Here is a 12391-nt window from a genome sequence, read left to right as displayed (position 1 = left end):
TGCATTTCCAGTTCAGAAGTTGTAACTTCAACCCCACATTCCGACCCACCCCTGATAACCTTTCACCCCATTATTAATCAAGAAGCTATCCATCTCAACCTTAAAAATATTCAGAGATTCTGCTTCCACTGCCTTTTGAGAAAGAGAGTTTCTAGGACTCATGATCGTCTGAGAGAAAAGATTTCTCCTCATCTCCTTCTTAAATCTTACAACACTAGGCGAGACCATGCAGATGCTGCGACATGAATGAACGGACATCGGGCGACAATCGCAGGCAGGAATGTTCCCTTTCAGTCGGGGAACACTTCAGCAGTCAAGGGCATTCAGCCTCTGATCTCCGGGTAAGCGTTCTCCAAAGCGGCCTTCAGGACGCGCGACAACGCAGAATCGCCGAGCAGGAACTTATAGTCAAGTTCCGCACACATGAGTGCGGCCTCAACCGGGACCTGGGATTCATGTCGCATTACATTCATCCCCCACCATCTAGCCTGGGCTTGCGAAATCCTACCAACTGTCCTGGCTTGAGACAATTCACACCTCTTTAACCTGGGGTTACCCCTATCTCTGGATCTGTAAACACTTAATTAACTGCAAATGCTCGCATTCTAAGCATTGTCTTGCATCTTTGACTTTGTCTATATATATGTTTCTGGAATCTACCTCTACATTCACCCGAGGAAGGAGCAGTGCTCCGAAAGCTAGTGTTTGAAACAAACTGTTGGACTTTAACCTGGTGTTGTAAGACTTCTTACTGTGCTCACCCCAGTCCAACGCCGGCATCTCCACATCATGGCTACCATCGACACCGCAAACTGCCGGCTCAAAGTGGAGAGGATCTCCAGGAAGATCGCGCATATAGACACTGACATTAAGTTTCTACAAAGTTGCAAGAAAGCAGACAAGATCCCGAAAGGGCTACAGATCACAAACCCACTCAAGTCAACCTACAATAGACTACGCTGAGAGACTCTGCCATCGAACCTCTCTCACACTCCTGAACCACCTCGTACGCCAGCTCTACAGCAGACGACGCAACCTGGAAACCAAGATAGAGGCCATATTCTCAACTTGCGCTCAGAACACAGCAGACCACCTGCGGAACACCGCCAAACAGATGAGAAAGTTGAAACAAACCTGTTGGACTTTAACCTGGTGTTGTAAGACTTCTTACTGTGCTCACCCCAGTCCAACACCGGCATCTCCACATCCTTCTTAAATGAACAATACCTTATTTTTAAACAGTGACCTCCCTGGTTCTAGTTTCTCCAACTAGAGGAAACATCCTCTCTGCATCCACCCTGTCAATACCTCGCAGGATCTTAAAGGTTTCGATTAAGTTACCTCTTACTCTTCAAAACTCAAGTGGATAATTTAAAATCGCTGACAAAAGTCAGCACTTCTGAATTTTCTCAGTCCATCAGTATTGCACTGTCGTATCAACCTTTTTATTTTTGTGCCCAAGAGCTGGATGGTGACTTGTACCTCCAACCTTCTGACTCAGAGGTAAGACTATTAATAGTGATAATGACTGGCTCTCTACACGAGGGGCAAAATTCTCCCTTGACGCCACTGGTGGGTTCAGTAGCGGGCAGGTTGTGGAAGGAGGGGTGAGAGGGAAGAATTCAGAGGGAGACCAGAAATCGGTTATACGTTAATCTTTCCTCTCAGAGGGTCATACGTCTCTGAAACTCTCTTGCTCAAAAGACAGGACTGATGGGTAATGGTCATCCCTTTTCTTCCATTAAATGTGAATGCCCGTTTTAAACACGGATGTTTTAAGTGTGGGAACTGCAGTAACATCTTGTAGCAAACTGATCGTTTCTGAAGACCAAGATCAAATAATATCAGCAAACAACTGTAACAATTTATGTTTCCCTTTGAAACAGCATCTTTTTCTAATATCTATGATCAAATCCAAAATCATCAAAATACAGAAATTGAAAATCGTCACTTTCTATTTCGAATCTAACTTACAGTTGTCCGAAGTAGCAAGTTGTGCCTCAAGGTAACTCATGGCGTCATTCATCACAATGTCCCAGGGAGGCGGTGCAGGTCCCAGAGACTGAATCAGTCTCAAGAAAGTTACACAGTTCTCTCTCATCTTCTAATTCTGATGGTGCTTTTTTAAGTGATAAATGGATTCAATAGAGCAGACATAGCCAATCTATTTCCACTGGTGGGAGAAAATCACAAACAAGGCAGCTCAATCTTCAGCCCAGCGATGCTGTGATGAGATCAGGAAGCGCCTTTGCACACAGAGTGTGGCAGAAATCAGGAACTCTCTTCCCCCCAAGGTCAATTAAGAGACACAAGGCTGAAATCAGCAGACATTTATTCGGCCAGGGAATGAAGGGGCATTGATCAAAGGCAGATAAATGGAGTTGAGGTGTGTCAGCCATGATCTAATTGAGTGGCAGGACGGGCTCAAGGGATTGAATGATCTACTGTTGTTCCTATTCTTCTAAGATTGAAGGAACAGCCTAATAGCTGTTGGGGGGGGGAGATGGTGGCACAGTGGTAATGTCATTGGTCGAGTGCTCCAGGCCAATGTTCTGGGGACACGTTTTAAAATCACTAACATGACAACTGACGGATTTTAACTTCAATTTTTAAAAACCTGGAAATGAAATTTTGATTGATTGCTGTAAATAATTTCTTTCAAGGAAGGAAATTTGTCATCCCAGTCTGGCCCACATTTGACTGCAGGTGAATGAAATGAAAATGAAAATCGCTTATTGTCACAAGTAGGCTTCAATGAAGTTACTGTGAAAAGCCCCTAATCGCCACATTCCAGCGCCTGTTCAGGGAGGCTGTTACGGGACTTGAACCGTGTTGCTAGCCTGCCTCGGTCTGCTCTTAAAGCCAGCGATTTAGCTCAGTGTGCTAAACAGTAATCCACAGTAATGTGGGTGGTTGTCAGTGGTCAATAGGGAGGCAAGGCTGATGCATCCACCGCCAGAGAGTCTTTCCTGCACTACACAAGAAGAAAAAATAAACCTGTACGGTTAAAGAAGCAATCACCTTTTGCTCTTTAACTAACGGACAAACATGTGGCAGGCTATCTATGGAGGAAACATAATTTGAAAACAAGAACAGATAAAAGTATCTCTGTCATTTTTTAAAAATCAGTTCTTCGGGTGTGGGCATTGCTGGCAAGATGGGCATTTTTTGCCCATCCCCAGTTGCCCTTAGAAATTGTGACACCTTCTTCTTAAGCAGCTGTGTGATTTGCCCGGGCACTTTGGAGAGTTGGTAAGAGTCAATCAAACTGGTGCAGAATTGGAGTCACGTGGAGGTCAGACAGGATAAGGGCAGCAGATTTCCCTGTAAAATAACATCAGTGAACCATCTGGATTTTTAACAGCAATCTATCAGCTTTATGGGGTCAATTGTACTACTGCTACTACTGAAATCTAAGCCAAATTCTCTGGGTTAAAAATCTAGCTCTTTGGATTTCGAGTCTAGTGACTTAAATACGCTACCCTCAAACGATATCAAAAGGCAGTCTATTGATTGATTGATATTTATTGTCGCATGTACCGAAGTACAGTGAAAAGTATTTTTCTGCGACCGAGAGAACGTGCACAGTACGTACACAGTAGGCAAAAGAATAATCAACAAAGAACATTGACAATGGTACATCGACAAATAGTGATTGGTTATCGTGTGGAACAAGGCCAAACAAGAGCCCTTGTTTCACTGATAGCTATGATGCTCACCAGTTATGTTATTTTCACACTTTAAGACTCAAATTTAATGACAGGCCATCAGTTTCCGACAGGGATATTTTCCTCACTCGGAATAAAGTTGTTGCATTATTTTCAGGTGAGAGTAGATAATTAAATTGCTGCACATTCCTATTTACACTACACCACCTCTTTCTTTACAGAAGTTTCTGCCTTTTTTGAGATCGGGACATCCCTCATCTACAACTTCCAGGAGTTTTATGGGATTGCGAAGAATCTAAGTGCGCATTTATCTGCTATCTACATGGACAGGACGATTTCGACGGAGAACACTGCTTTCAGCTTCCAGACAACACGTGCCCCCAGCATCCTCCTGTACGTGGACAGCTACCATGAGGAGTACTTAGCCGTGATACTGCTCCAAAATGGTAAGTTGAAACAAAATGCGTGCATTTTTATAGTTACTTGGGGGGGTACAGAACTTGAATATTTCTGAAAAGAGGGACATTAACCGGGGCTGGTTTAGCACAGGGCTAAATTGCTGGCTTTGAAAGCAGACCAAGGCAGGCCAGCAACATGGTTCAATTCCTGGAATGTGGCGACGAGGGGCTTTTCACAGTAACTTCATTTATAGCCCACTTGTGACAATAAGCGATTTTCATTTTCATTTCACATGTTCCCATGATCACGACAAATGCAAGAATGTCAAATTTTAAATGATCACAACAATTTATACTGCAAAGGGTGCTGATTGGTTACAAATTTGGTTGCCATTCTTGGCAACATGTCTCTCTTTTCAGCAATATTCAAGTATTTATGAAGTTAATTCTTGTAAGGCTACAATCAGCATTGCGCCACACAAAGTCTCGGGTATGAATTTGATGGGGGTCAGTTAGCTCAGTTGGCTGGACGGCTTGTTTGTGATATGGAGTGATGCCAACACCACGGGTTCAATTCCTGTACCGGCCGAAGTTATCCATGAGGTTGTCCATCCTTGTTCAACCTTACCTCTCGCTTGAGGTGTGGTGACCCTCAGGTTAACGCACCAACAGTCAGCTCTCTCTCAAAAGGGGAGAGCAGCCTATGGTCCTCTTGGACTATGGCGGCTTTCGTACGACATTGTGAAAAGGAGTTATTGTCTGTGTGTCTAAGCATGTTGTCTTGATGAGGGCCAGAGGGTATCCTTTCAAGACATAAGCAAAGATGATTGCAGTAGAACAGAGCCAAAGTGCAGGGGGGTCTGTCACGACCATCTACTTACGAACAAAGGTAATTAAATGAACGAAGGCTATCCGTCAACCCCTAATATAAGGTGTAAAAACAGACAGTTGAGACAGGCGGGCGGGCAGATTGGGTATGCTCCACAGGTTGCTTGCTAGATTTAGCTTATCATGTTGGCCAACACAACTTCGAGGTGGATCCATGCTAGCTTCGGCTGAACACCCCAGGCAGTTTCAGAGATGGCGGATGCTGCAGTCAACAAAGATCAGACTGTCCATCTGATCCGGGACTGAGAAGCCATTCTCAGCTGTTACTGGTTGTATTGGCCACGCTAAATTGCCCTAAGTGTCCAAAAAGGTTAAGTGGGGTTACTGGGTTACGGCGGTAGGGTGGAGGTATGGGCTTGAGTAGGGTGCTCTTTCCAAGGGCCGGTGCAGACTCGATGGACCGAAAGGCCTCCTTCTGCACTGTAAATTCTATGATTCTATTCTATGAATTAACACTGTATACGGCTTTAACAACTTCAACTTCCATTTGGGTAATCTGTGATCCTCAATCAAATGACAGCCCAAAACAAGAGTAATTGGCAATTGTCAACTGACCACAAACTGCCATGTAATCAGTCCCATTATACAATATAGGGAACTGCAAATCTAATTGGAATAGTTTTAATCTATTTTCCATTCTGAGGTTTAGCCAGTGCCTGCACTGAAGCATCATATCCTCACCACAGAACCACTAAATGATAATCAACAGTCAATAGGCAGGATATAACCTGATCGTTATAAATAATACCTACTTTTCTCATTAGCAGCAATTAAAATTCACTCGTAAGTCTGTTTTCCTCTCTCACATGCCTTTCTCTGCTGTATAACTTGTGGCGGCAATTAATGCTTTTGTGACATTTTTATATTTAGCATTCAGTTCTCTGAAGTAGTATAGAACATAGAACATAACAGCGCAGTGTAGGCCCTTCGGCCCTCGATGTTGCGCCGACCTGTGAAACCACTCTAAAGCCCATCTACACTATTCCCTTATCGTCCATATGTCTATCCAATGGCCATTTGAATGCCCTTGGTGTTGGCGAGTCCACTACTGTTGCAGGCAGGGCATTCCATGCCCTTACTACTCTCTGAGTAAAGAACCTACCTCTGACATCTGTCTTATATCTATCTCCCCTCAATTTAAAGCTATGTCCCCTCGTGCTATACATCACCATCCGAGGAAAAAGGCTCTCACTGTCCACCCTATCCAATCCTCTGATCATCTTGCATGCCTCAATGAAGTCACCTCTTAACCTTCTTCTCTCCAACGAAAACAGCCTCAAGTCCCTCAGCCTTTCCTCATAAGATCTTCCCTCCATACCAGGCAACATTCTGGTAAATCTCCTCTGCACCCTTTCCAATGCTTCCACATCCTTCCTATAATGCGGCGACCAGAATTGCACGCAATACTCCAAATGCGGCCGCACCAGAGTTTTGTACAGCTGCAACATGACCTCATGGCTCCGAAACCCAATCCCTTTACCAATAAAAGCTAACACATCGTACGCCTTCTTAACAACCCTCTCAACCTGGGTGGCAACTTTCAGGGATCTATGTACATGGACACCGAGGTCTCACTGCTCATCCACACTGCCAAGAATCTTACCATGAGCCCAGTTATTCTGTGTTCCAGTTATTCCTTCCAAAATGAATCACCTCACACTTTTCTGCATTAAACTTCATTTGCCACCTCTCAGCCCAGCGCTGCAGCTTATCTATGTCCCTCTGTAACTTGTAACATCTTTCCACACTGTCCACAACTCTACTGACTTTAGTGTCATCTGCACATTTACTCACCCATCCTTCTACGCCCTCCTCCAGGTCATTTATAAAAATGACAAACAGCAGTGGCCCCAAAAGAGATCCTTGTGGTACACCACTAGTAACTGGACTCCAGTCTGAACATTTCCCATCAACCACCACCTTTTGTCTTCTTCCAGCTAGCCAATTTCTGATCTAAACTGCTAAATCACGCTGAATCCCATGCCTCCGTATTTTCTGCAGTAGCCTACCGTGGGGAAACTTATCAAACGTTTTGCTGAAATCCATATACACCACATCAACTGCTTTACCCTCATCCACCTGTTTAGTCACCTTCTCAAAGAACTTAATAAGGTTTGTGAGGCACGACCTACCCATCACAAAAACGTGTTGACTATCTTTAATCAAATTATTACTTTCCAGATGATTATACATCCTATCTCTTATAAACCTTTCAAAGATTTTGCCCACAACAGAAGTAAGGTTCACTGGTCTATAGTTACCGGGGTTGTCTCTACTCCCCTTCTTGAACAAGGGGACAACATTTGCTATCCTCCAGTCTTCTGGCACTATTCCTGTAGACAAAGATGACTTAAAGATCAAAGCCAACGGCTCAGCAATCTCCTCCCTAGCTTCCCAGAGAATCCTAGGATAAATCCCAGGGGACTTATCTATTTTCACACTTTCCAGAATTGTTAACACCTCCTCCTTAGGAACCTCAAGCCCTTCTAGTCTAGTAGCCTGAATCTCAGTATTCTCCTCGACAACATTGTCTTTTTCCTGTGTGAATACTGATGAAAAATATTCATGTAGCACCTCTCCTATCTCCTCGGACTCCAAGCACAACTTCCCACTACTGTCCTTGACTGGCCCTACTCTTACCCTAGTCATTCATTTATTCCTGACATATCGAGAGAAAGCTTTCGGGTTATCTGACCTGCCAAAGACTTCTCATGTCCCCGCCTGGCTCTTCTTAGCTCTCTCTTTAGGTTCTTCCTAGCTAACTTGTAAATCTCGAGCACCCAAACTGAACCTTCATATCTCATCTTTACATAAGCCTCCTTCATCCTCTTGACAAGTGTTTTGACTGCTTTAGTAAACCACGGTTCCCTTGCTCGACCACTTCCTCCCTGCCTGACAGGTACATACTTATCAAGGACACGCAGTAGCTGTTCCTTGAACAAGCTCCACATTTCCATTGTGCCCATCCCCTGCAGTTTTCCTCTCGATCCGATGCATCGTAAGTCTTGCCTCATCGCATCATAATTGCCTTTCTCCCAGATATAACTCTTGCCCTGCGGTATATAACTATCCGTTTCCATCACTAAAGTAAACGTAATTGAATTGTGGTCACTATCACCAAAGTGCTCACCTACCTCCAAATCTAACACCTGTCCTGGTTCATTACCCAGTACCAAATCCAATATGGCCTCGCCTCTCGTTGGCCTATCTACATACTGTGTCAGGAAACCCTCCTGCACACATTGGACAAAAACAGCTTTCGGGGCTGGTTTAGCACAGTGGGATAAACAGCTGGCTTGTAAAGCAGACCAAGGCCAGCAACGCGGGTTCAATTCCCGTACCAGCCTCCCCGAACAGGCGCCGGAATGTGGCGACAAGGGGCTTTTCACAGTAACTTCATTTGAAGCCTACTTGTGACAATAAGCGATTTTCATTTCAGACCCATCTAAAGTACTCGAACTATAGCGTTTCCAGTCAATATTTGGAAAGTTAAAGACCCGATAACAACTACTCTGTTGCTTTCGCTCCTATCCAGAATCATCTTTGCAATCCTTTCCTCTATATCTCTGGAACTTTTCGGAGGCCTATAGAAAACCCCTAACAGGGTGACCTCTCCTTTCCTGTTTCTAACCTCAGCCCATACTACCTCAGTAGAGGAGTCCTCATCAAAGGTCATTTCTGCCACCGTGATACTGTCCTTGACTAACAATGCCATCCCTCCCCCTCTTTTACCACCTTCCCTGAGCTTACTGAAATATCTAAACCCCGGCACCTGCAACAACCATTCCTGTCCCTGCTCTATCCATGTCTCCGAAATGGCCACAACATCGAAGTCCCAGGTACCAACCCATGCTGCAAGTTCACCCACCTTATTCCGGATGCTCCTGGCATTGAAGAAGACACACTTTAAACCACCTTCCTGCCTGCCGGTACACTCCTGCAACTTGAAACCTTACTCATAACCTCATACTCTCAACCTCCTGTATACTGGAGCTACAATTCATGTTCCCAAGCCCCTGCTGAACTAGTTTAAACCCTCCCGAAGAGCATTAGCAAATTTCCCCCCCAGGATACTGGTACCCCTCTGGTCCAGGTGTAGCCCATCCCGTTTGTAGAGGTCCCACCGACCCCAGAATGAGCCCCAATTATCCAGAAATCTGAAACCCTCCCTCCTGCACCATCCCTGTAGCCACGTGTTCGACTCCTCTCTCTCCCTATTCCTCGTCTCACTATCACGTGGCACCGGTAACAACTCAGAGATAATAACTCTGTTTGTATAGATGGTGAGAATCATTCATTCTTACTTATCATGCTCCACGTGCCAAGGATAAGATAAGGTAAGCAAGCAGAAGAATCAGGGACACCTATCCTTTTAAGTTTTCAGATAGAAATCTTAAGATGCTTGTAACCTGAAGCACCTATGCCCCAACCCACCACAACCTTGCAAAGTTACTAAATCATATTTCACCAGCCATTGGCAATGATAATCATGAAAAAAATTTCTCTCCACAAATCAAGTAAACAAAAAGCTTTGCCCTTTTAAAAAAAACATGTTTTCTCAATTACAGACACCCTCATTCAAAAGTGAAGTGATTCATTTTGGTGGAAAGAACACGGGAGACAATGGGTGCGATTCAGTGATTCCGTTGCGCCGGGCATGGATCTGGGCGCAAGGGGTGAATGACGCACGTGCCCCAGACTGGGCACCGCGCCAGCACCAGGCCGATCGCGGGTCACCCGACTCGCTCCGCTCAGTGTGATCTGGATTAGATCTGAATATTTAAATGAGCCTAACAGCTCACTGGCCACACCTGGGAAACCTCGCCAGGGCACCATTTATTACTGGTCCACGCAAACGTGGGCCAGGCATAATGGAACCAGGGGGTCTCCCAAGCCATGGGAGACCCCCAGGTCATCAGAGACAAGGCAGGGTGGCATCCTGGCACTCCCAGTGGTACCCACGCACCTTGGCACTGCCATCCTGTCATCCTGGGTGTGTCACCCAACCCAGGCAGTGCCGTGGTGCCAGGGGCACTGTCAAGGTGTCAGTCCCATGGTGTCCAGGTGCCAGTTTGGCACCACCAGGGGTTGGGCTGGGAGGGGCCTTTCCACGTCGAGGAGGGAGTGAGCGAGTTCCTGGGGGCCTCCCCAAGGTTGGAGAGGTGAGGGGGGTCACAAAGGCCGGGGAGGACGTGGGGGGTGGGAGGTAGGGGTTGCTGGACAAAATGGTGCCCCTTACTGCGAGGAGACTTTCCTGCTGATGGGCTGGAGTTCGCCAGCGGGAATCCCTCTAAGTGCAGCCTCAGCAGAGAGAATCTCCCCAAGGCCAACAGAATCGGCAGTGCCGTTGGATAGCAGGATGTTTCTCAGTACTGCAGAGGGCCCTCCGAGTGCTTTATGCAGTTGATTACTTTGTGCAGAGTTGGACACTCAAGGAAAAGCACCAAGTTGGACACCTGAAAAGCAGCTCGCTGCAGCACAACATGCTCGGTAAATGCGGGGCGAACCCGCTGCCGAGATCCATCCAGCTCGGCACGCCTCACGAGATCTAACGCGATCTTGTGAGATGTCACAATGTGAAACCCTTCCATTGACAGCTATTCACACTTTCATATGCGGTTTCCTGAGGTAACCAAGGCGTTGGGATCTTTGCCTTGAGACCTTGGTGAACGCCGTTTAGTGCTGGTCCCCACAAACAGGGGCACCCGATAGAACGGCACTCATGGGGGTCTCTCAGGGAATCGGAGGCCTGCCCCCAGGTGCATTCCCTCTGGGCAGGGTGGCACCCTGACACTGCTGTGCCACCTGGGTGCCAGCCTGGCAGTGCCAAAGTTCACAGCTGGCACAAGCAGCTGACAGGGGCACTGCCAGGGTGCCAGGCTAGCATTTCCTGTTTTGGGAGTTGGGCTTGGGGGAGTATTTGGGGTTGCATAGGGGGCTCCAGAGATCAGGACGGCATTTTTAAATGGCGTCCCGATCTACCCCTGCACTGTGGAGTTCGGGCGAGCAGAGCTCCTCAGTGCAGGACACAGGACTAAGTGTGCCCTCGACCGTACATTCCCAGCTGAGGCCCCGTATCAAACGGAGTTGTGTTTCATTACATTGTGAGCATCGGGAAACACGCGGCTAAATGCGCACGCTATGGGACATAGTTCCCATTTGGTTCGATTGCACGCTATGCCTTTTCTGTCAATCTTAGTCAGTCACAACCTACTTTAAAGCAAGGAATAACATTTTATTTTTAAAGATATAACATGGGCTTTATTGTAGGCCTCACTGGACCAAGACTGGATGTGAGTGAACACTGATAATAGCCCCGTCATCGTGTGTGTCGCATCTCCAGCTCCAGATGTTCCTGATCATTTTTTCTGAAGGCACAAATGGGGGAAGGGAGCATGCATCAGCCCACAAGTGATGAGTAGTCAATTGATGCAACTGGAGGCCTTCAAAGACCTATGAACAAACGTTTACTGGGAATTATTCAGTTGGCCTCCAGGTCCCTGCAGGTGGTGGGGTCCAGTTTAACTGCATAAAAACGGCCTCCCCGTGGGTGGCAGACTTGGGAGACTAGTGCTCTAAGCAGGCCTAGATCCTGCCTGAGTGTGGCAACAGCCATGCCCCATCCAGCAATGGAGCTTCCTACTGCCCCTCCCCACACCTCACCATTCCCACACTCCCAGCATTTACCCTCCCCTTACCCTCTTCCATTACAGTGACTGCTATGGTGGCCCAGCTGCGAAAGCCATTTTCTTTTTTTGAAGTACGTTGGAGTGAGGAAGCCTCCATGTTGTAGCTCCTTTTCCCTTACATACCTGGCAGCCCAGCCTGCTGCTTCTTTCAAGCTGGAAAGCCTTCGAGAGCCCACCCATTGACCTTCACTGGGCAGCAAGCCCACCCTCCAACATTAATTGGTCGTGTCTGAGAAAAATCACCTTGAGTAACTATTTCCATAGACTGTGGGTTTCTGACCTATATTTGAACTGACAGATAGCAAACCTTCAGGGAAAATCCGGCATGACGTTTTTGGAAATTGTACAGTTTCCCGTCCCATCCACACCGAGGGACGGGAAATTCCTGCCTGAAGTCGTCGAACCTTTGACTGGTCTGTCACATTTTCCATCCAGCCCATGACGATTCCTGCCTCGGGCGGGACTGGAAAATCCCTGCCTGTCGGTTTGATGTAGACAAGGGGGGGAAAGTAACTCAAGTTAAAAAGAAAATTAAATTATCGAGAGATGGGGGGGAAGTGACAACAATGAATGGACTCTGTTAAAATTGCCTATGAATGAAATGAAATGAAAATCCTTATCGTCACAAGTTGGCTTCAAATGAAGTTACTGTGAAAAGCCCCTCGTCGCCACATTCCGGCGCCTGTTCGGGGAGGCTGGTACGGGAATTGAACCTGCGATGCTGGCATGCTTTGGTCTGCTTTAAAAG

At 46.6% G+C, this 12391-nt stretch overlaps 1 protein-coding gene across 2 annotated transcripts in view; it reads left to right on the top strand.

Annotated features, from left to right (window-relative positions):
• Positions 1-12391, top strand: part of LOC140387047 (contactin-associated protein-like 5) — a 1703123-nt gene that overhangs the window by 1489566 nt on the left and 201166 nt on the right. For both annotated transcript variants that reach the window (XM_072470060.1, XM_072470068.1), the window contains one exon: positions 3890-4114. In XM_072470060.1, coding sequence (XP_072326161.1) covers positions 3890-4114 — 225 coding nt within the window. The remainder of the gene's footprint in view (positions 1-3889; positions 4115-12391) is intronic.

Source organism: Scyliorhinus torazame, chromosome 2 (genome assembly GCF_047496885.1).
Source record: "Scyliorhinus torazame isolate Kashiwa2021f chromosome 2, sScyTor2.1, whole genome shotgun sequence".
In the NCBI taxonomy this organism is placed as follows: Eukaryota; Metazoa; Chordata; class Chondrichthyes; order Carcharhiniformes; family Scyliorhinidae; genus Scyliorhinus; species Scyliorhinus torazame.
The sequence above is the reverse complement of the archived record's forward strand: the minus strand, read 5'-3'. Positions and strand labels throughout refer to the sequence as shown.